Here is a 23293-nt window from a genome sequence, read left to right as displayed (position 1 = left end):
ACAGAGACTATAAGAAAATATGCTTTGCATGAAATATTTTCCACACAGATTTGCTTTTCATCCTGGGGATGCTGGTTGGTTACTATAGCTCAGAGCTGTGGTAGTCTCTCTTAAGCATATTCCAGTTGTCCACTCAGAGAAAAGCCATAATATGGACCAGATCCTCAGCAGACAATGCACCCACTCTGTGCAAACATGGATATATTGTAATGTCATAATGATAATTTAAGAAAATGCAAGTTGCCGTGTCAATGACAATTTCATTTTCTTCAAGAAATGGAGCATTACTCTGATAATAGATATTTATTATCTGTATTTTACAACTCAGCATGCTAATAGTTAAATAATTTATTATTATTTATGGAGTTACTCTAGACTGAAGAAACTCACATTTACTGAGTGAGGTAGAAGTGAATGATGGATGTTTTTCAGTTTGTGCTGCTACTGCAGCTTAGGAATAACTTATTAGGAAGTCATTGTAGGAAAATGTTTAATGTTTCACCACAACAGAAACTTGACAATTAACAAAAAAAATTGCTTCAGGGCTCAGGATCTAAAATCTTGAAGTATAAATCTGGGCATAGGCTGATTGGGATATTATTTGAAGTGAAATACCTTGGTGGTTGAAGATAATTGGATAAATCATGGAACAAAGAGCATGGATAGAAGACAAAGCATATATGGATTCAAGCCATATGGATGTCTTGGCAGTGGCCCTCAGTGTCACCTTTTGGTACACTGTTGTATAAGGTGGCACATGCTTTTTCATCAACATTCACCACCCTTTACAGTTAAGTGTTGAATTGATACACTTGGCAACATTTTGCCTTGACCATATTTCAACAACTTCAAAAGACTCTCCAACTCCTATCAATATTTCTGCCCTCCCAATGGTGTACAGCTGGATCAGTGGAAAGCAATATTAAAATTGGCATACAAAACTATGTCATCATTCTTATGACATGTTGATGGCGCTGAAAAATAAACTAAACTGTTGGACCAGAGATGAACATCTGGCTAGAAAGAGGAGCAGGGACATGAATAATGTGATCATCATCATCATTATCATCATCATCATCATCATCACAAACTACGCCATTGAAATGGCCAACAAACTTTTTTTAAATAAAAAATTAACATTTGTAATGATGTACTGTTCTTTTTAATTAGATGCTTATACAAAATCAGAGGTAAGATATGAATGGACACGGGAACCAGCACAGTCCGTTGTGGTTGCTGATGATGGCTCTCGGCTGAACCAGTATGATCTTATGGGACTAAATGTGGATTCTGATATTGTGCAGTCAAGTACAGGTGAGGAATATGGTCTCTCTCTTGCTATCAAACAAGATCTGTGGGGATAATATAGCTATAGAGTAAATATATGTGCAATGTTATAGCACCCTCTGCAATAGCAGAGTTGGCAAATATGAAATAACATAACACAGCATTTAAATTTTACTATATTTTTAAAATTTATACACTATCCTAAAAAGCACCCAGTTCAGCTTATAAAGCATAACAAGTTGTTCTAGTAAGAACTAATCAGCCTACTTTTCTTTCATTGTCTCTACAACCAGACTAAATTTGGTTCAAATTGAGGTCCTCGTAAGATCTCTTGCACCTCAAATGTTCAAGCGTCCACCATCTTGGATTGGGGTGGATGACATCATTACAAACTAACCATTGAGGTGTCCCTGTGTGTCACTCACTACAACTATACCAAATTTTGTTCAAATAGTTTAAACAGTCCTCAAGTTAGTGCACTTCCAACTCAAAAGTTCTCACATATGCCATTTTGGATCAGGGTGGGTGACATCATCACAAACTATGCCACTGAAGTGTACTTATATGTCAGTCACTGCAACTTATATAGTCCACGAATTAGCCTGCTTGTGCCTAAGATGTTCATTTGGCTGCCATTTTGAATGGGAGTGGATGACATCATCACACACCATGCCATTTGGGCATCCCTATGTGTCCCCACAGCTGTAGCAAAGTTTGTTTAAATCGGTTCGCTCACTTGAGCCTCAGAAGTTTATGGTTCCTCCATCTTGAATTAGGGTGGTTGACATCATCACAAACTACACCACTGAGGTATCCATGTGTGTCACTCACTACAACTGCCCTGAGCCATTTTTGGAAGGGCGGTATAGAAATCGAATTAATAACAACAACAACAACTGTACCTAATTTGGTTCAAATCACTTAGACAGTCCACAAGTTAGCCCACTTGCACCTCAAATGTCATAGTGTCTGCCTTCTTGGATGGGGGTAGATGACATCATCACAAACTATGACATTGAGGTGTCCCTACATCTGCAGCAAATTTGGTTCAAATAGGTTAGACAGTCCTCATGTTAGTGCACTTCCAACTCAAAATTTCTCATGTATGCCATCTTGGATCAGGGTGTGACATCATCACAAACTATGCCACTGAAGTGTACATATATGTCAGTCACTGTGACTGTACTCAGTTTGGTTCAAATGTGTTAGGTAGTCCACAAATTAGCCTGCTTGTGCCTAAGATGTTCATTTGGCTGCCATTTTAAATTGGAGTGGATGACATCATCACACATCATGCCATTGGGCATCCCTATGTGTCCCTGCAGCTGTAGCAAATTTGGTTCAAATTGGTTAAGCGGTTCACAAGTTTGCCCACTTGTGCCTCAGAAAGTTTACTCATCCACCATCTTGGATGGGGTGGATGACATCATCACAAACTATGCTGTTGAGGTGTCCCTACATGTCCCTACAACTGTACCTGATTTGGTTCATATTAGTCCAGGCGTTGCAAAGTTCATGGGACGGGAGGAACACATGGATAAACAAACAGAATGCCACAAACAGAATCTCATAAACCTACTGGAAAGTAGGCTAAAAACAAAGCTGAAAGTCTGGGTGGGGGGTGGGGGTAGAATCAACTTCTTAAACAACTGCAAAAGCAGCAGAATCTTAATTCAAATCTTAATCCAAAGCCATCAACATTCCACTAAAACCATAGAACAAATCTGGCCAGCTTTTAATTTTGATACGCTCACTGTTATTAAGTGGTCTGGCACTCTAAGTGAGGTCCCACCTGATAAGCTTAGCTTGGGTCTCATACAGAAGGTGGTGTTCCCTTAAATACTCTGGATTCAAACCATCTAACAATTGAAAGACCAGAACCAGCATTTTAATACTTGTCTGGGAGCCAAGGGAGTTCTGCTAGCACCGGTATCAAATATTCGCTGTGGCCCATTTTGTGTAAATAATGGGCTGCTGTCTTCTAAACTAGTTGCAAACATTCTCTGAAGGCTACCTGATATACAGCAGATTAACGATAGTCCAATCTAGAGACTACCAAGACTGCTATAGCAATGGAAGTCGCTAAAACATATTCCTGCCCATGGATACCTAACCCTCAAGGAACAGCGCCAAGTCCAGGAGTACTCTTAAACTCCACGCCTTGATGGGAAATGAAATAGAGGGCAGGCAACCAACCAACTCTCAGATCAATCAGTCCACCCACTGTTAACCATAAGTAATAGTGCCCTATTATTTAAGCCCAATATGATTGGCAAATATTTGCTTGGCTTCCACAGTATGTGGAGGAAGAACAGTATTCCACTAAAGTAAAAATTTCTTTAATTTTATATTACTACAAATTTAAATTTTTATATCCTACCATTCTGCTAAACAGGGTCCAAGGTTTCCAACGACAAATATAAGATAACCATGACTGTAAAATGCACACATGCAGATGATATTTACACCATTGATTGAAAAAGAAGTCTCAGTCTCTAGATGCTAAAAGTGGTCTGAACAAAAATCCTTGAGAGTTAGGCGGGGACTGGCTCATCCCCACAGAGCATCCTTGCATAGCATGCTTTGTTAGAGAGTGGGTGACGTCCTTCCTAAGATGGTTGTGGGGATATATTATTTTCATTGGAGACAATTGTTGCATTTAAGTGTTCTATATAAGGCTTTGCTGAATATTTACTTTCCTATTCTATGAAGCTTTTGGTTTATCAGTTGTTGAACTGCTGCTTTGACTCCCCCCCACCCCACACCAGTGCTGCTCAGTTTATTTCCCCACCCCCCGCTACTGGAGTTCTTTTATGATGAATATGTATATTTTAGTGGCAAATATGTATATACTGCTTTTCAACAAAAGTTCCCAAAGTAGTTTACATAGATATATATGTATGAATGAATAAAATGGCTTCCTGTCCCCAGAGGGCTCACAATCTAAAAAGAAACATAAGATAGACCCCAGCAACAGCCACTGGAGGGATGCTGTGCTGGGGCTGGATAGGGTCAGTTGCTCTCCCCTTGCTCAATGAAGAGAATCACCACTTTTTAAAAAGGTGCCTTTTTGCTCAGCAGGGGAATTTAATAATGATCATTATTTGGTTTATGGATCATTTATATGCTGTTAGTCACATTGGGTATTTTATTAAATAGAGAGATAGGAAACTAATATTTATAATAAATAAATATTATAACTCAAATAAATAAACAAACGCTTGCTTGACCAGCACAGTCACAGAGCATCTGCATGCTAGTACTATATTGCTCTGCTCTTATGGTCAGGTAATGGACACACAACCTTGGCATATGTGGTAAAAAAATCCAGCCAAAGGAGTTAATTCCACATATCAGGGTGGCCAGAAATTACCTCAGGGATCATTTCCAGCCACCATTTTAAGCACAGAAACCATTTTATGGCTCATTTCTGTAAAAACAACAACAAGACAACCTCATGATTTCCATTCAAATTTGGGGGACATTTGGACTTGCGGGGGGGCATGCTTGGACTCCAGACGTCCCATAAAGCAAGTAGGGCACTTTATTTGGTCCATTTTAACATTTTGGGGTGGGTTTTTTTTAGTCTGAGAACCTAACCCCCATATTCTCATTAACTCAAGCCTTATCCACAGTAGTCTGTGGGAATGGAACCCCAACAGATGAGGTACTCCTGTACTTGCTACAGAGCCGTGACTTGCCTGTATTCCAGGGCACAATACAATTGTTGCAGATCTTTGACTTCTGTCATAGTAGAACAGCTGAATTTTGAAAAAATACTTGTGGAGAACTAAGGTCAGGTAGTTTTTGAAGACTTACCCTTCTTTTAAAACCGGGCAAAACATATTAGTTTGGTCTTCAATGGCTTAGTGTTCCAGAAGTTGTACTTGTTTCATTGTTTCCAGTTTGCCCAGTTTACAGGATATCTGTTATGCTTCAACACAGTCGTGCTCATGCATCTGTTAGGGATGTTCATGAACTGGTTTGTGCACTCCTGGGAGGTGGGGGGGGTGTCCTTTAAGAGGCAGGGAGGGTGCCCTTAATCTGCTCCACCACTTTTCCCCTGCCAGCGCTCTCCCCAAAAGTGTTGGTGTGGGGCTTCAGCATAGCTGCTTGTAGCCCCAGTGAACATCATACCAGAAGTGGCCAACACACATGTGCACGGCACACAAACGCACCAGCCACTTTCAGTACGACATTCATCAGGGCTGCAAGAAGGTACACTGCAGCACCACACCAACATTTTTGGAGAAAGCACCAGTAGGGGGAAAGCAGCAGGGCAGGTAAGGGCACCCTCCCTGCCCCTTAAAGCAGGGATCCTCAACAGTGGGCCCCCAGATGTTAGTGGACTTCAACTCCCATAATCCCAAGCCCCAGTGGTCTTTGGTTGGGGATTATGGGAGCTGAAGTCCAGTAACATCTGGGGGCCCTATGTTGAGGATCCCTGCCTTAAAGGACACCCCCAACTCCAAACCAGCTCAAACTCCACACTCCCAAACCTGTTCAGCACTCCAGAAAAGGAGCACCAAACCAGTTCTTGCATACCCCTACCATCTGTAGGTGGCAGTTCAATAGGGTTGGCAGAGGAGTTGAACACCCCAGGAGCAGAAGTTCCAGAAAGGTTTCACAGGCAAGAGTCCCAATTCAGTGGTCACTTAGTCAGAGCCTCAGGAGCAAGGGAAGATCATCCAGGTCAGGCAGAAGCAGAAGTCCTGGGCTCCCACTGGCATGAGAACTCATCAGGCTCAGACCAATTTTGTGCAGTTGTTACCAGCAACTGGGCCAGGAAAGGAAGTGATCTAAATACTGTTAGAAATGGGCCACAACCTTTTCCTAGAGATTGAGAGCAGACATTCCTTACTCATGTGGAATCTGGCTGTTGTTCCTCTTCTCGGGGAGATCCCCTAGTTTGTTGCATTCTAGCTGCAAGGCAAGCACTCCTGTGCCTTTGGTTAAGTTCCTTGCGGGCATGGGTATGCCGCCGTGTTGAGGAATCCAAATAGGAGTCCCGACAGGTCCCAGGGGTTGTGGCCACACCCCTGTTCTTGACTGGACTTGGAGGGATGGAGGTGGCTGTGGAGCAAGGGGTTTCCTAAGAGGGACTGGCTGGAGTTAGAGGTAGTGGCTCCTGAGTGTCCTCCCCTGGGATGTAACTGTGGAGTCCTGGGAAGTCCCTAGAGGAGGTTCTTCTTCTGCTGTAAGGGGAGTTCTGAAGCCTCTGAAGGTGCTAGTGTCTCCCATTCCTCATCTCCACCATCCACTACTGATTCTTAAGCCTCCTGGTTGTCCAGCTTGGAAGACCTCTCAAGTTGGGGTCTGACAGTATCATGCAACACTGCACTGAAGGCTGCAGAGAAGCTGAATGAGTTCTTTGCGAATGTCTTCACGGCAGAGGATACTGAGCATATACTTGTTCCTGAACCAGGCTTTTTAGGGATGGAGGCTAGAGAGCTGAGTCAGATAAAAGTGACAAGGGATGATATTCTAAACTGTCTGGAAAAACTGAAAGCTAACAAATCACCAGGGCCAGATGGCATCCATCCAAGAGTCCTCAAAGAACTCAAATGTGAAATTGCCGACCTCCTTGCCAAAATATTTAACTTATCCCTGAAATCGGGCTCTGTACCAGAGGACTGGAGAGTGGCAAATGTAACACCGATTTTCAAAAAGGGATCCAGGGGCGATCGGGGAAATTACAGGCCAGTTAGCTTAATGCCCGTTCCAGGCAAATTGATGGAAAGCATCCTCAAGGATAAAATTGTAAAGCACCTAGAAGAACAGGCCCTGTTGGGAGTGAGCCAGCATGGCTTCCGCAAAGGTAAATCTTGCCTCACCAACCTTTTGGACTTCTTTGAGAGTGTCAACGAGTGTGTGGATCAAGGTGATCCAGTTGACATAGTCTACCTGGACTTCCAAAAAGCTTTTGACAAAGTTCCTCATCAAAGACTTCTGAGGAAACTTAGCAGTCATGGGATAAGGGGACAAGTACATGTGTGGATTTCTAACTGGCTGAAAGACAGGAAGCAGAGAGTAGATATAAATGGAGAGTTTTCAAAATGGAGGGAAGTAAGAAGTGGGGTCCCCCAGAGATCTGCACTGGGACCGGTGCTTTTTAATTTATTCATAAATGATCTAGAAGCAGGGGTAAGCAGCGATGTGGCCAAATTTGCAGATGATACCAAACTCTTCCGGGTACTGAAATCCAAAACGGATTGTGAGGAGCTCCAAAAGGATCTCTCCAAACTGGGGGAGTGGGTGACAAAGTGGTAAATGCGGTTCAGTGTTGGCAAGTGTAAAGTGATGTACATTGGGACAAAAAACCCCAACTTCAAGTATATGCTGATGGGATCTGAGCTGTCAGTGACGGACCAGGAGAGGGATCTTGGGGTCGTGGTGGACAGCTCGTTGAAAGTGTCGACTCAATGTGCGGCAGCTGTGAAAAAGGCAAATTCCATGCTAGGGATCATTAGGAAGGGGATTGAAAATAAAACGGCTAACATTATAATGCCCTTATATAAAACAATGGTGCGACCACACTTGGAGTACTGCATACAATTCTGGTCACCACATCTTAAAAAGGACATTGTTGAACTTGAGAAGGTACAGAAGAGGGCAACCAAGATGATCAGGGGACTAGAGCACCTTTCCTATGAGGCAAGACTACAACACCTGGGGCTTTTTAGTTTAGAAAAAAGACGACTGTGGGGTGACATGATAGAGGTCTATAAAATCATGCATGGGTGGAGAAAGTGGAGAGAGAGAAATTATTTTCCCTCTCACACAACACTAGAACCAGGGGTTACTCCATGAAATTGATTGCCAGGAGGTCTAGGACCAACAAACGGAAGTACTATTTCACACAATGTGTGATCCACTTGTGGAACTCTCTGCCACAGGATTTGGTGAAAGCCAACAACCTGGATGGCTTTAAGAGGGGTTTGGATGACTTCATGGAGGATAGTTCTATCAATGGCTACTTGTCGGAGGGCTGTGGGCCGCCTCCAGCCTCAAAGGCAGGATGCCTGAGTACCAGTTGCAGGGGAATAACAGCAGGAGAGAGGGCACGCCCTCCACTCCTGCCTGTGGCTTCCAGGGGCATCTGGTGGGCCACTGTGCAAAACAGGATGCTGGACTAGATGGGCCTTGGGCCTGATCCAGCAGGGCTGTTCTTATGTTGTTCTTATGTTCACTGAGCAATATTTGCTTGTATGCTTAGGTACAGCTGTATCTCTGAGAGACATAACTCACATGACACTGCTGGTGCTCAAGTATACAAACAGTGCTTGGTGTGGTGTTGCATAACATTCTGCAACTTGCCTGGAATGCGTGCAGTTTTGGGAACACTAGGTCATCAATGTGACTAAATTAGTTTATTTTTCTTGTTTCTAAAATAAAGCATGAGCCTCCAAAGCAAAATATAATTGGAGCTGGGCATCAAAAAGAATCCCCACTGTTGCTTGGATAGACTATGCAATGAGCCATATGAATAGCCCATTACAGGAAGTGGCCATAGCTTTCTATATTATGGAGTCAAGCCTGTGGCTCCAGCTCCTGTAGTATATTTGTCTGCTCTATCCTTCACATGCACATGTTTTCCATGTCAATTATGAACTAAATAACTATCTAAAAGAGTGCCGAGAAATACAGCCTACCTGGCTGGCTGCTTATCTTCAGGAATTTGAAAGCAGACCTTTCTTTCCATCCAGAACAGGCTATGAAGGATCACTTTCAGGTCTTGCTATTTGCTTCCCACACCGAAAGAGCAGTCTCAATGGAAAGAATATGGTTAACATTCAAGTCACTGTTTGCAGCATTTTGTCAATGCTGTGAGGAATGAGGCAGCTCAGGCAGAAAAAAAAAAATAAGGAATTCCAATTTGCAAAGATATCAAAACAAAATTAGCATAATGGCTTAAAAGAAATTAATCACTGTTATTTATGATTAGTGCCAACTTCTGCACAAGATGCTTGTACAGATTAGTTTTAAAAAAGGAAAGGCACTTCTATTAAGGGAGGCAGAATATCAGAGATTAAAAAATCAAGGAGAAAATAAAAAGTCTGCAATAATGCAAATGGAGATTGGAGGACTGAAGAGGAGATTTCTTTGTACCTAAATCCCTGCTTAGAACATGCATAAAACAGAAGAACTGGGGTGGGGGGCAATCCTAAAAATTATCCTGTAGAAAAGGAGAAAAGAATATGGGCCTTGCGTTGCACATATAGGACTTCAAGTTCTGTTTCTGAGAACCTGAAGCACAGCTGGGAAGACCTTGTGAGTCCTAAGTCTATGCTGGAAATAGTGAGTTAGACAGTATGTACATCTCTCTGTCTCTGTCTCTCTCTGTCTCTCTCTCTCTCCCCCCTCACTCCCTGATGTAGAAATATTTCAACTCAAAACAGGCTGTTTCGAGTGTTTCAAGCTTGAAACAAGTTGCCCTTTAAATTAAAAGGTCTGCTTCGAGCTTGGAACAAAACATGTGGCTGCCTTTGTACGTAGTCCGGAAACTTCAGTTGGTTCAGAATGCGGCAGCCAGGTTGGTCTCTGGGTTATCTCGGAGAGACCACATTACTTCTCTGTTAATGGAGCTACACTGGCTGCCAATAGGTTTCCGGGCAAAATACAAAGTGCTAGTTATAACTTATAAAGCCCTAAACGGCTCAGGCCCTGGGTATTTAAGAGAGCGTTGTCTTCGTTATGAGCCCCACCGCCCACTGAGGTCACTTGAGGAGGTCCATCTCCAGTTGCCGCCAACTCGTTTGGTGGCTACACAGAGACGGGCCTTCTCGGCTGCTGCCCCAAGATTGTGGAATGCGCTCCCTGCTGGGATATGAGCCTCCCCATCCCTGGCAATTTTTTTAAAACACCTTAAAACACATCTCTTCAACCAGGCTTTCTCAGCTTTTAAAAACTTGTTTTTAAATTGTTCTGATTATTTAATTGCTGTTTTACAATGTTTTTAATTGTTAATCGTTGTTTTATGCTTTATAATTTTTGTTTTAATTATTAACTGATTTTAATGGTGTTTTAATGTAAACTGCCCTGAGCCTTTTGGAAGGGCATTATAAAAGTTTTAATAATAAATATATAAAATAAAATAAAATAAAACAACACAATTTCTATTCAAAGCTTGGTGACATTTCGAGCGCCATTTGGGGGGCCTGTTTCCCCCTTTCTGATTGCTTTTCTGGCAATGGCTTCTGATTGGCTTGTGATCTCCTGGCTTCTTGGTTGGCTTGTTATCATACAAATCAAGTGTTGTCATGGGCAACTGTGCCCCCATTGGTTGGGGAGAGGGAGGAGGGAGATGAAACACAAAAGGAGGGAATTTCAAAATTATTCAGAGGGACTGGGAGGCAAAGAGAGAGCACATATAGTGTGCCTCTCTTGAAGAGGATACATCAGGAGAGGAGGAAAGAATCAAGGAAGGTTTGATTTTGTGGTTTTCTCATTACTGAGCATATTTGCTGTGCTATTGCTGCTATAACTATCTTGTTTTGCTCAAATTGATAAAGGCAGAACTTTGGTGCCTTCCTGCCTTGAGTAGTGGTTTGGTTTGTATGTGAGATAGTGTTGTGGTGAGAAATGGATAGTGGCAGCACAGCTCTCTCTCTCTCACACTCTCTCTGTGTGTAATATTTCAGTCTTGGTGACTGCTGTGATGAGCTCCATGTCTGACCTTGAGGCTAATATGTACTTCACTCACTGCTCTGGTCTGCTCTGCAATGTGCATTGCAGGGTGTACTCAGTCAAAATGTGGATGAAGTTGTTCTAGTTGAGCTTATGGCTATGCTTGTTGCTAAGGATGCTGCTGTGGCAGCTGTTGCAATGCTAGAAAGTAAGGAGTCATAATTGTATATGAGAGAGCAACTTGTGCCAATGATTACTGCAGCACAGGCAGTGTGGTTGGCAGTGGATTCTGGGTCAATGATTCATTTTTAGCCATTTTGGACTGTGTTTGAAATGTGTGTTCTGTCTTGGGAAAAATAGATCCCCTTTTACTGTGTGCTTCTGCAGTATTTTTTTTCTCCAAGGCAGGGTTGAACAATGTATTGCAAATTGCAATGGAAAACTTGTGTGCACTTCTTCCCACCATAGGGAACAATGAGAAAGCTCAAAACAGTCAATTGTTCCCCATGGGTAGCATCTAGGGACATTGAAGTGGGCTGTGTGGTAGGCCATGATGGGTGCTACCTACCACCCAACCCACAAAATAAATGGGCAAGTGGGCAATTGTTAAATGTTTAACCTTTCCCTAAAACCCCCATAGGATCCTATGGGGTTTGGGGAAAAGGTTAAAAATGTGTTTCAAATCACCCGCTTGCCCATTTCTTTTGTGGGTTGTAGCACCATGCCCTACCACACAACCCACTTTGGTGTCCCTAGGAGCTACCCATGGGGAACAATGGTGTGTTTCAAGTTTCCCCATTGTTCCCTATGGCTGAAACACTCAAAACATTTTAGGTTTTTAATAATAATAATAATGATGATGATGATGATGATGATAATAATAATAATTCAATTTCTATACCGCCCATCCAAAAATGCCTCAGGGCAGTTTACATAGAGAAATAATAAATAAATAAGATGGATCCCTGTCCCCAAAGGGCTCACAATCTAAAAGAAACATAAGATACAAACCAGCAACAGTCACTGGAAGTACTGTGCTGGGGGTGGACAGGGCCAGTTACTCTCCCCCACTAAATAAAGAGATTCACCACGGTAAAAGGTGCCTCTTTGCCAAGTTAGCAGGGTGTTTTTGTTTTGTCAAAACAACGGGTTTGACCACTGTTTTGACGAAGCATTTCGGTCATCTGTGTTTTGTTTTGAGCTTGAAACAAAATGCAAAATCTGTTTCGTGCACATCCCTTTTCTCTCTCTCTCTCTCTCTTTCTCTCTCTCTCTCCCCAAAATGGTAGCGTAATCCTAACAAGGAGAAAAGAGGTTGAAAACAATATTCCATTCTCTTGTACACCTCCCATTTATTTTAGAGGAGAGAAGGCATTCTGTTGGCAATGTTCAAATTTATCGCATCTTGGCTGACAAACACAGTTATAATCCTCCCCCACAAGTGTACTGAAGAACATTTGATAGTTGTGTGTACAATGGAGTGCTATGAAAGTGAACATTTCTCACCTATGTCATGGCCATATAGGCCCCATCTGAATAAGATATTATATCATATAAAAGAATTTGGGTCCCAGATCTTTATATCAGTCAGAGATGGTAGGATTATATAACTAGATTGTTAGCTGCTTTGAAAACAGATAAACAAAAAGTGTGTATAAATTTATTGAAATAAACAAAGGCAGAAAACATAATTCACAATAATTAGGCATTTCCTGTAACCTCATTTAAGATTTTTGAACAACTTATGGATGAAGCAGTGTTCCTGATGGCACAAAGGGGGAAAAAACACAGTATGTTGGATTTAGATCTACAGGGCTGTCCTTAGAGAGCCCTGGCAGGGTGAGGGGCCTGCGGCAAATCCGCCAGTTCCAGGCCCCCTTCCAGTTAATTCTCATGGGGGTTAAAAAAGTGGGGCCAGGGGCGGTCGCCCTGCTTGCCATGCTCTAAGGACAGCCCTGTAGATCTCGATGAGATCCGTTTGTTTATTAATGTTTAGACACATTGCATTGAGGAAATCTTAAGTTTGGCTGTAACCAGTCCCAGAAAAATACATCTGGGGTGTCTAGACTACTTAACAAGGCTGCCTGGTATGTATATACTATAGAGAAGACTGGATTACATGATAGAGTTTAATATGCCTTCATTATATATAATGTGATTTTAAGTATTTACTTTGCAACAGAACTGTGGATAATACCTGATACATAGATTTTATATGCCTTCAAATTCTGTGAGGGAGAAAGAAGATGTGGGTGAAGTTAGTTTCCCCCCACAGTGCAGCAGTGATGTGATGGAAAGCACATTTTTGCACAACATAGTATTTTCATATAACTACCGAAAATATAAGAGCTACATTGCTGGACCAGAACAAAGTATATCTAGTCTAACAATCTGTTTCCAATAGTTGCCTACCAGATGCTACTGGGAAGCCCGTAGTCAGGAAATGAAGACAATAACCTCTCCTGCACTGGTGTGAACATAGGGTTCTATTTATCTGTGGCTAATTATCATTCATAAACGTCTCCTCTTTGAATTTGCTTAATTCCAAAGAAAGACATAGACACAAATGTATAGGTTACACCTTACTGTTCCCCTTACTGTTCCCCACTTTTGGCATATATCTAGGAATGTGATCTGAATGAATGGCCCTGTTCCATCCAGGGAGAGCCATTCATTTATGCACAGCTGATGCAGTTGCACATCTGGATGAGCATCTCCATCTGCCTTTCACTTTTTTCCCAGGCCCTCATTTAAGAGATTGTATGTCTCTGTTGATGCTCTTGAGAGTAAGCATCCCACCCAGGACCACCGATCGTTGCTACAAGGAGAATTGGATTGGAGCTGTGCTACTGTTATTATTTAAAGGCCTAGAACTATGTCATCTCTAATTATGGCAGAGGGAATCATTTGCTTTCAGACCTACTCATTTCTTTTCTGTGCTGACATTTGTTTTATTTCAGTTCTGTCAGTGCTGAATGTAATGCCACATTATTAGACCCCTAAGGGATTTGGTCTTTCAAGATATTAAATTTTCAACTAATCGTCACAAATGATGAGACTTAAAATAAGATGCCTGTTTAATTTTCCTATTTAATAAAAGCCATTCAATAGTGATCAGGCACCACAGATGGCTTTCAATGAAAAGTTGGTTGTTGTTTCTACTGTGTTTACCCAAGTAGAAGACAACCCTGAATTTAAGATGACTCCTTTTAAAATATGGGTTAAATATAGGTTATACTATTTACCCAGAAGGAAGGGGACCCTAAATTTATGACGACCTCCAATTTCTGACATCAAAGAACTTGGGGGAAAACTAGTCTTGGATGAAAGCCATACAACTATGGAGAACCAGCATAGCGTAGTGGTTAGAGTGTTGGATTAGGACCAGGAAGACCCAAGTTCAAATCCCCATTCAACTATAAAGCTCACTGAATGACTCTGGGCCAGTCATGTATCTCTCAGCCTAACCTACCTCATAGGGTTGTTGTGAGGATAAACATAACCATGTGCTCTCTGAGCTCCTCAGAGGAAAAGCAGGATATAAAAGTAAAAATAAAATAAATAAATAATGTATAATCCCTAGAACCACAGGGTAAGAGTGGTTAAATATTTATTTAAATATTTCTTTAAATTAAAAAAAAAATTAAAGGGGGAAAAACAACAACAACAAAAAACCACAGGGTAAGAGTGGACCCAAAGGACCTTGGACAAGTCACCTTTCAAAAAAAAAAGAAAGAAAAGAAAAAGAAAGCCAGCCATGTTCTCTCTTCAAAGATCAATCTATGCCAAGCTTGTTGTGCTCCACAAGCTGAACAAAAGCTATCTACTATATATTGTGGCCATGTCAGGTCACAATATATAACATTTATTGAACATTTATAACTTTTCTTTGCATAGTTGCGATCACATATAGTAGCTATTCATGCAGTCCTAGGCAAGGAAACAAACTCTCTCTGTCTATCTATCTATCTATCTATCTATCTATCTATCTATCTATCTATCTATCTATCTCCATCCATCCATCCATGTCTACATGCATGCATACACACACACTTCTTCTTCTTCTTCTTCTTCTTCTTATTATTATTATTATTTACATTTTATATCCCGCTCTTCCTCCACGGAGCCCAGAGCGGTGTACTACATACTTAAGTTTCTCCTCACAACAACTCTGTGAAGTAGGTTAGGCTGAGAGAGAAGTGACTGGCCCAGAGTCACCCAGGTAATATCATGGCTGAATGGGGATTTGAACTCGGGTCTCTCCGGTCCTAGTCCAGCACTCTAACCACTACACCGGCAGTGTGCAAAGTTTATAGAACACTGCAGACTGCTTGCAGGCTTATACACAATGCAAAAGCAGTTGTAAACTGCCCAGAGACGTAAGTAAACCGTCCAGAGATGTAAGTTTTGGGCAGTATAAAAATATGTTACATACATACATACATACATACATACATACATACATACATAAATGGAATCAAGGAACGTGGAAGGAACATAGAACAGGAAAACAGCAAGTTCAGGCACTGATCTGGGCACATATGAAATTCTTTAGTGGCCAGCTGGAATGGCCACTGAGGGAGACATGTCTTGGCAGAGAAGCCAAATGGCAGTTGGGCCCTGCTGAGCAGATGGAGTGGGCCTCCCGGTCTCGTTCCTTCCTCTGTGGTGGCCAGGTGGAATGACCACTAAGGGAGGCCCTTCTAGGAGGGCCAAATCAAATGGCTTTTGATCTCAGCTAAGCCAATACAGTAAGCCACATTGTGTCACTGGCCCTTTGATGTAGCCAGAATGGCTGCTGGTGGGGACATTTTTGGGAGAGGAAAAGCTAAATGGGAGGTGGTCCCAGCCAGACTGATTAAGTGGCTGTACGGTCTCACCTCAGCCACTGATATGGATAGAAGCTGTTCTAGAAGGTGCCGAGGCAAATGGCTGTTGATTGCAGCTGAGCCACTGGAATGGACTGTGCTTTAAAAAGGGAAGTTCAGTGAGTCTCTTGTGAGTCACCAGTAAAGGTAAACTGTCGAGTCAGTGTCGAATCCTGGCGCCCACACAGCCCTATGGTTGTCTTTGGTAGGAGGGGTTTACCATTGCCTCCTCCCACGCAGTATGAGATGATGCCTTTTAGCATCTTACTATATCACTGCTGCCCGATATAGGTGTTTCCCATAGTCTGGGAAACATACCAGTGGGAATTTGAGTCTGCAAGCTCTGGCTTGCTAGTCAAGTCATTTCCCTGCTGCTCCATTAGGTCACCAGTAGATGGGTTCTATTCAGTTTGGTGATTCGCAGGTTGTGCAGGCTGATCTATACAATCCATGTGCACCTCAAGCAGAGAGCAGCTGCTTTGCAGAGGATGTATTACCGGCAAAATACACCCAAGCCTTCCAAAAGAGAATGTTGGGAGAAGTGGAGTACAAATCCAGACAACTCAGCATGGTGTATCCATCTGATGAAGCAGTAGACAATAGGAAAAAGCCCTTCTAGTTCAGATGAAACCCCAAATTATCCAGCATTTCTAAATACTGTCCTACCTCCCTCAAATCACAAAACCCTGGAATTTGAATAAATAATATTTTACAGAAAATATTTCTAATGGTTTTTAAAAATGTATTTCTGACTTGTTTCTGCAACAGTTTGAAGCATTTTATCCCATGAATTGGAAACGGAATATAACACCTCTCCTTGTTGTTTTTTCCAGGAGAATATGTGGTGATGACTACTCATTTCCATTTGAAAAGAAAGATTGGTTACTTTGTCATTCAAACATACCTGCCATGCATTATGACAGTGATTTTGTCGCAAGTGTCTTTTTGGCTCAACAGAGAATCTGTTCCAGCAAGAACTGTGTTTGGTAAGTGTCCTGTATTACCAGAGGAGCAGTGCTGGTTCTGTGTTCTTGCGCAGCAGCGTCATCAGGGGCGTTAGAATCCCGCAATGGTGTGAGCAGATTGCACCACCTGCATTATGCACCACCGGCATTGTTTCACAATATTATCACACATTATTGCATGTTTTTATTTCACATTATTGCACCACCTTTATTGCACCACTTGAATTATGCATTACATGCTGCGAAACATGTAAGCCAATGATAGAGAGCTTGTTTTAATAAAACCAGAACAGCTCTTATTTCCAGGCTTCCATGACAGTTCTATAGGAAAACCAGTAGTTAGGCAGGGTTCACAAATATTAGCTAACAATCCATCCATCCATCAATCCAGGATTACCTTAGAATTTTTCTTTTTATCGTGACATTTCTTATTTCTGAAATTCATAAAACCTAATTTTGGCAAAATGACTTTTGTGGGGGGCAGATATATATTTTCTGTGCTTTATGTTTGACAACTCATTCATATCTTTACAACGATATCAGATATCTCTATAACAATATTAAATACTCCGAAACAGAAATATTGAGTTCAGAAAGCGAGTTAGGAACAAAAACACCAGCCTATGTTACATGGCATAGCATATGGCATATTGATATACTGTAGATAGATAGAGAGCATATATTAGCATATATTAGCATATGCTATATTGATATAGCATATGCCATATTGATCACTCAAAGCTCATACAGCTTTGAACAGTCAGTGAATGGTCATTTGCACACTCTGAAGAAATTGCAGTCTGATATCCCCCATTCCAGCTGAAACCAGTGATCAGCTTCCAAGTGGCATTGGCCTGGAGGGGAAGGAAATGGGACTATGAGGACTGTCCGAGTCATCTGTCCAGGACGATAGGGCCCAGGTAGTGGTGAAGAAAACAAGAATCCCTCAAAACACATTAGGCGGTGTGACTACCAAGTGCTTGGTCAGAGAAGCAACTGAGTCTTTGTCAGGGCAGACCAAATAATTACTTGATTGGGAGTTGGGATTTAGATTAATTGGTTGTCATTAATCACACGGCTTACAACACAAATCTGTGTTATAGCTGAAGCCCTTTTATGTCCTATCAAAGCATTTCACCTCTGCATTGCTGTGTCCAGTAACAATTGGGGTATATTCCATGAGTTTCAGTAGTTTCACTGCTCCAAGTAAACATGGATCTGGCGGCTGGTTTCTCCAGTACAGTAAGCTGTCTTTGGGGAACTGTCACTTTGGTCAAATGGACAAGCTTAAACTGCAGTAATACAATGCGTGGACTTTCAGGAATGTACCTAAAGCACAGTCGTAATTACACAATGTTGTAAGCCTCCCAGAGAAAGAGGTTCAGGACTGTCTACAAATTTGAAAAATAAATAAATAATAAAAATAATAAAATAATAATAATAATAATAAATAATAATAATAATAATAATAATAATAATAATAATAATAATAACAACCCAGTGATCCTGAAGCTGGAAGGAAACTCCATTCTTCTCACTTTCATTTATACATATTGTAGCTTTTCATGGGCCCATGGGATACTACACAAAGGGATCCTGCTGACTCTGTCCTCTTTTCTTGTTCTGCTCTTGACAAAGGCATGCAGTGGGCTTTGCATACTATAGTTCTCTTGTAGCTAAGAGAAAAATCTGAGCTTGATGCAAAAGACATAAGATTGGGTCCAGCTCTTGCATTAGGACCCTCATGCAGGTGGTTGTCTCATTGCTGCTTAGTACTGCTTGGGCACATCCAGCTGGATGGTCTCCAAAGGAATAACCCAATTTTTTTTTTTTTAGATCCTTGGTGTTATCTGGTCTTGTGGTAGCAAGCATGACTTGTTCCCTTAGTTAAGCAGGGTCAACCCTGGTTGCATATGAATGGAAGACTAGAAGTGTGAGCACTGTAAGATATTCCCTTCACAGGATAGAGCTGCTCTGGGAAGAGCAGAAGGTTTCAAGTTCCCTCCCTGGCTTCTCCAAGATAGGGATGAAAGAGATTCCTACCTGCAAATTTGTTGATAAACCAATGGTCTGACTCAGTATATGGCAGTTTCCTATGTTTCATTCTCTGCGTGGTTTTATTATTTTTTTAAATTTCCAGCTTCAGCTATTTTGAAAAAAGGAAAATCACAAAATATGTAAATATGAAATGGAAACGTGGCATAGATATAGGAGGAGAGAAATGAGAGTCTGTTCAGTTAGGCTGCAATTCTGTGCATGGTTAGAATGCTTAAATTCCATGGACTTCAATGGGATTTCAACAGTCTGATTTCATATGGGACTGCAGTTAAAGCCAGTTTTCATACACGAATTGTTATGCAGTCAGAGGCATGGCAGAACAGATATGACTGATAACTGAAAGCTTGGATTATTTCCTTCTGAAAATAAATAATGCATCTGAATATGGATAGTGGAAGATATTTCTGATTGCTCTGTGTTTTGGCTTACACTTGACACAGTGGAAATATACTGTGGCAGAGATTTAATACATGAAATGTCTGCAGTTGTCAAGGTAACTGGTGAATATGTGATTTAACGCAACAGTAAGCAATGTAACACAGATGCAGACCTCTTACTCTCAGTAAAAGCTTGGTAGCTAGTTAAAAGAAAATCGTTCAGCGGCAGGTGCGGAACTGCCCTACTCAAAATGCAAAGTATATTACCACAGTGGAATCTTCTTTCTTATTTAATCAACATTAGTAACTAGCCTTTAAACCCATGGAGAACAGCTTGAAAGTGTTGTTGCAGAATGTGTGATGGAATTCCAGAACAAGAAAAGGCATAGAAAGAACCATCCATTTCATTTTTTAACATCATGATCGTTAAAGCCAATCCATCGAGGCAAGACATAACTGTTGCAAAGGAAACTTTACTGCAAATGAGAAGATGGTTGGGTTTCAGTCAGCACTGACCTCAGACATTTCGTGCATGAGTCAGAAAACTCAAATCCTGCCCTTGATGATGCCACATGATCTGTGCGCTTTCTAGATCACACCCTAGAACACCAATAAAATACTTTGGCTTGGCAGGATCGTATTGCAAATGACCCACAGAATCTCAAATTGCTACAACGGGAAAATACAGCTATTTTTCTGCAATGGACTTGAAACGTGGTAGCACTAAATTGCAAAGATAAAATCTGAAGTAAGGCATTGGAAATGTGAACGGCACCTTGCTGTCAGCACAGGGACTGCGGTGTCACAACACAGGAAGTACGGAAGCGCACTTTGCAGATCCGTTGTGACACTATAGTAAAGGTTAATCTGGAACACACCCTGCCATCGCATGCAGGCTATTTTACCCTGCCTAATGGTAAGGGCTGTTCTTGGTTCCAAGTGTTCTTGGTTCTGGTTTCTTCTGTCATCATCAATGTTCCCTGTAAGAGAGAATCCCAGATGTTGTTAACTACAGCTCCCAGAATTCCTAGCTGCAGTGGGCTTTGGCTGAGGATGCTGGGAGTTTTAGTCCACAACTTCTGGGATTTTCTGTTAGAGGGACACTGATCATCATTGTCATGTCATCACGCTCGAAAGGAGAGCTGGTCTTGTGGTAGCAAGCATGACTTGTCCCATTAGCTAAGCAGGGTCTGCCCTGGTTGCATTTGAATGGAAGACCATATGTGAGCACTGTAAGATATTCCCCTCAGGGGATGAAGCCACTCTGGGAAGAGCAGAAGGTTTCAAGTTCCCTCCCTGGCATCTCCAAGATAGGGCTGAGAGAGTTTCCTGCCTGCAACCTTGGAGAAGCTGCTGCCAGTCTGTGTAGACAATAATGAGCTAGATATACCAATGGTCTGACTCAGTATATGGCAGCTTCCTATGTTCCTGTTTTTATTGATAATGGAAAATGAGTGATAGAAGAGTCACAACAAACCAGGAGATGTTGCTGTAGAAAATGTGTCTAAAAGGAGTCCAAGGAAAGCTGCTTAGTACATGCTCACTACTAGAAAGCAGATTCCCAAGGGCCAGTTATGAATTGCTTTTTATTTGCAGAGCTGAAGTATCTGCGCCTACTTCCTCATGCCCATGAAGGCTTTGGGCTTGTTCTTCAAACAATAATGCCCCCTTCCCATATCACCTGGCAAAATGCTTTTGAAACTGAGCTCCAAAAAAAGAGGTTGAGGTATGGTACGAGGGGCTACTGTTTACAGTAACAAACTTACACCCTAACTGAGCTCTTAAGCTCTTGGATGATCTCTTCCTACAAAAGAAAATAGAACTTGCTTTTGGCAGGTGCCAATACACATGTAAAATGAGCCTGGAAAAGTAACAGCTGACATTTCTCATTGTAGTGACTTACAGAGTATACCGTATTATATTTGTGCTGTGAAAAGAAGGTAGCCACAAGGTTGAGGGCTAATGTGTTCTGAAATGTTTTTGCTTTACAGGGGTGACAACTGTGCTCACCATGACCACCTTGAGTATAAGTGCACGGAATTCCCTTCCAAAGGTGGCTTATGCCACTGCTATGGATTGGTTCATAGCCGTGTGCTATGCATTTGTCTTCTCAGCGCTGATTGAATTTGCAACAGTAAACTACTTCACCAAGAGAGGTTATGCATGGGATGGAAAGAGCGTTGTTCCTGAAAAGGTAACCTCATCAGTACTAATTTAAGTTTCTACATTCAATTTTATATATGGTACGGGCAACATGACCCACAGTCCTACTAAACAGAAGTGCTTGAACTTGCAAGCTGATCCTCAGTATATTTATTTTTTAAAAGTCGCACTGTGTTTAATTGGGCTGCGTTCATACTTGCATTTTCTTAAACTGAAGTACTTCTGTAACACTGGGTTGTGCAGCAGGCTATGAATGCTGAAGTCAGAAATATTTTGATAATCTGAAGGAAAGCAATTTTTAAAATGTTGAATGGTTACTGTACTTTGGAATCCAAGCACTATCAGTTCACACTTACTCATAGGTTATTTATGAATGCATTCAGCCATTAACTAATGAGAAGATAATATTGAAATCTGTACTAAAATGTGTAATTAAGCTCAGCTCCTTTTTATATAGCAGCTAAGGGTGAATTTACACTTGCATACTGATCACTCAGTGCCTGCAGCACCAAGTAATACAATGAGCCAAAGCCTGGGCTTGGCTGCCCAAGAGAACTGCTGGGATCCACATGGATCCTGCCGCTGCCGCTGCCACAGTGCTAAACTTGGCTTTCAAGCCCAACTTTTAGCCAGGGTGAATGCAGCAAGTGCCCCGTTAACCCAGGCACCAGGATCATGTGTCAGCACGAGTTGCTTGCAATCTGCGCTGACAGAGATGGCATCTAGAGCCCCCATTCCCTGGGGAATCCCCCAGTGTTCAGTGCACAGTGCATGGTGGGATACCCGGAGGCCTGGATGTGTCATCCCAGCCTCTGGAGATTGGGTTGTGTGAGAGTGTGGTCAGCATTCCCAGAAGGGATCATAGGCTCATCGGGGGGCAGCGGGGGAGGTAAGTGTGCAGCCTTCCCCCTGCCTGCCTGCTCCCCCGCGTCTTTGGTCGTGTGAATAGCTCCTATGTTTGAAACAGCTATAATCAGAGAGAGCTTTCTGTACTTGCTCTCATTTCCAAAGATGACTTTTTAATAGAAGAGTTTTGGACCTACATTGGCAAGTGATGAGTAATCAAGTGAGGAAAATGACTATGACAAAGCTGGGGAGAAGAGAAACCCTAAAGTTCCAGCCAAAGTTAAGAACTTCTATGAGCAGAACTGATGGGTTCTGCTCTGTAAATGTTACAATTTGCAATCCGGAGTAGATTGCAGAATCTAGAATGGATTTTCCAAATGTTCTTTAGGTTTCAAAATGGTCTCCTGTCAGAAGCCAGAGGGGTTAGAAGCAGGAACCTTTGATTCTGTGTCCAGCTACCTTGTGAAGTAAGCTGCTGGGTCATCTTCCTGTTTAGGAGGACTCAATGGTGAGCCTGGGTGGATGAAGCCCTTATTTCCCAGAAAGATGCTCCAGACGGCATTTTTGTTGGCTTATTATGTCAGGCATCTGTGCACCGAGCTGAAGGTTTCTGGTTGTAGCATCTCCTGACACTCTCACAGAAGTGTGAAAGAATTTGAGGCGCATCTCACGATCGGCGAGACCCGCCTTCAGACAGTTTGCAATTGCGCCCACAGACTATTTCCAGACAAGGGGCTGTGGGGATTGGGGGCTGCACGGCCCCCGGAAGTTCCAGGATGCCCTGCATGAGCGCACGGGGCATCCTGGAGAGACCCCCAGGGGGCTTATTTCAGCCTCCCACCGGGGGTCTCCTTGTGTGTTGTTGCGGCACGGAGGCATGCTGTGGCAATACATGATCAAAAAGGCGGGGTTAGCAGAATGCTCACTCTGCTAACCTCAGCTAAGGGGAGGCGGAATTAGGAGAGTTTGCTGCCCAGAGCCGCACAGCTCCTGTGGCAGCAGACGATCAGCAAAAAGCAGGTTAGGCTCCCTTAGCCCACTTTTTGCTGATCGTGAGAATTTCCTCTTTGTGTGTTGAGAAGGTGAGGATGTTACTGACTTT

General features: G+C 42.2%; 1 protein-coding gene across 3 annotated transcripts in view; it reads left to right on the top strand.

The window, feature by feature from the left end:
* The window catches only part of GABRA1 (gamma-aminobutyric acid type A receptor subunit alpha1), a 66926-nt gene that overhangs the window by 30961 nt on the left and 12672 nt on the right, over window positions 1-23293 (top strand). For all 3 annotated transcript variants that reach the window (XM_053295417.1, XM_053295418.1, XM_053295416.1), the window contains exons 7-9: window positions 1171-1314; window positions 16616-16768; window positions 21174-21376. In XM_053295417.1, the coding sequence (XP_053151392.1) occupies window positions 1171-1314; window positions 16616-16768; window positions 21174-21376 (500 nt within the window). The remainder of the gene's footprint in view (window positions 1-1170; window positions 1315-16615; window positions 16769-21173; window positions 21377-23293) is intronic.

The sequence above is a fragment of the Hemicordylus capensis genome, chromosome 2 (genome assembly GCF_027244095.1).
Source record: "Hemicordylus capensis ecotype Gifberg chromosome 2, rHemCap1.1.pri, whole genome shotgun sequence".
NCBI classification, from domain to species: domain Eukaryota; kingdom Metazoa; phylum Chordata; class Lepidosauria; order Squamata; family Cordylidae; genus Hemicordylus; species Hemicordylus capensis.
This window is presented reverse-complemented; position numbering and strand designations above follow the sequence as displayed.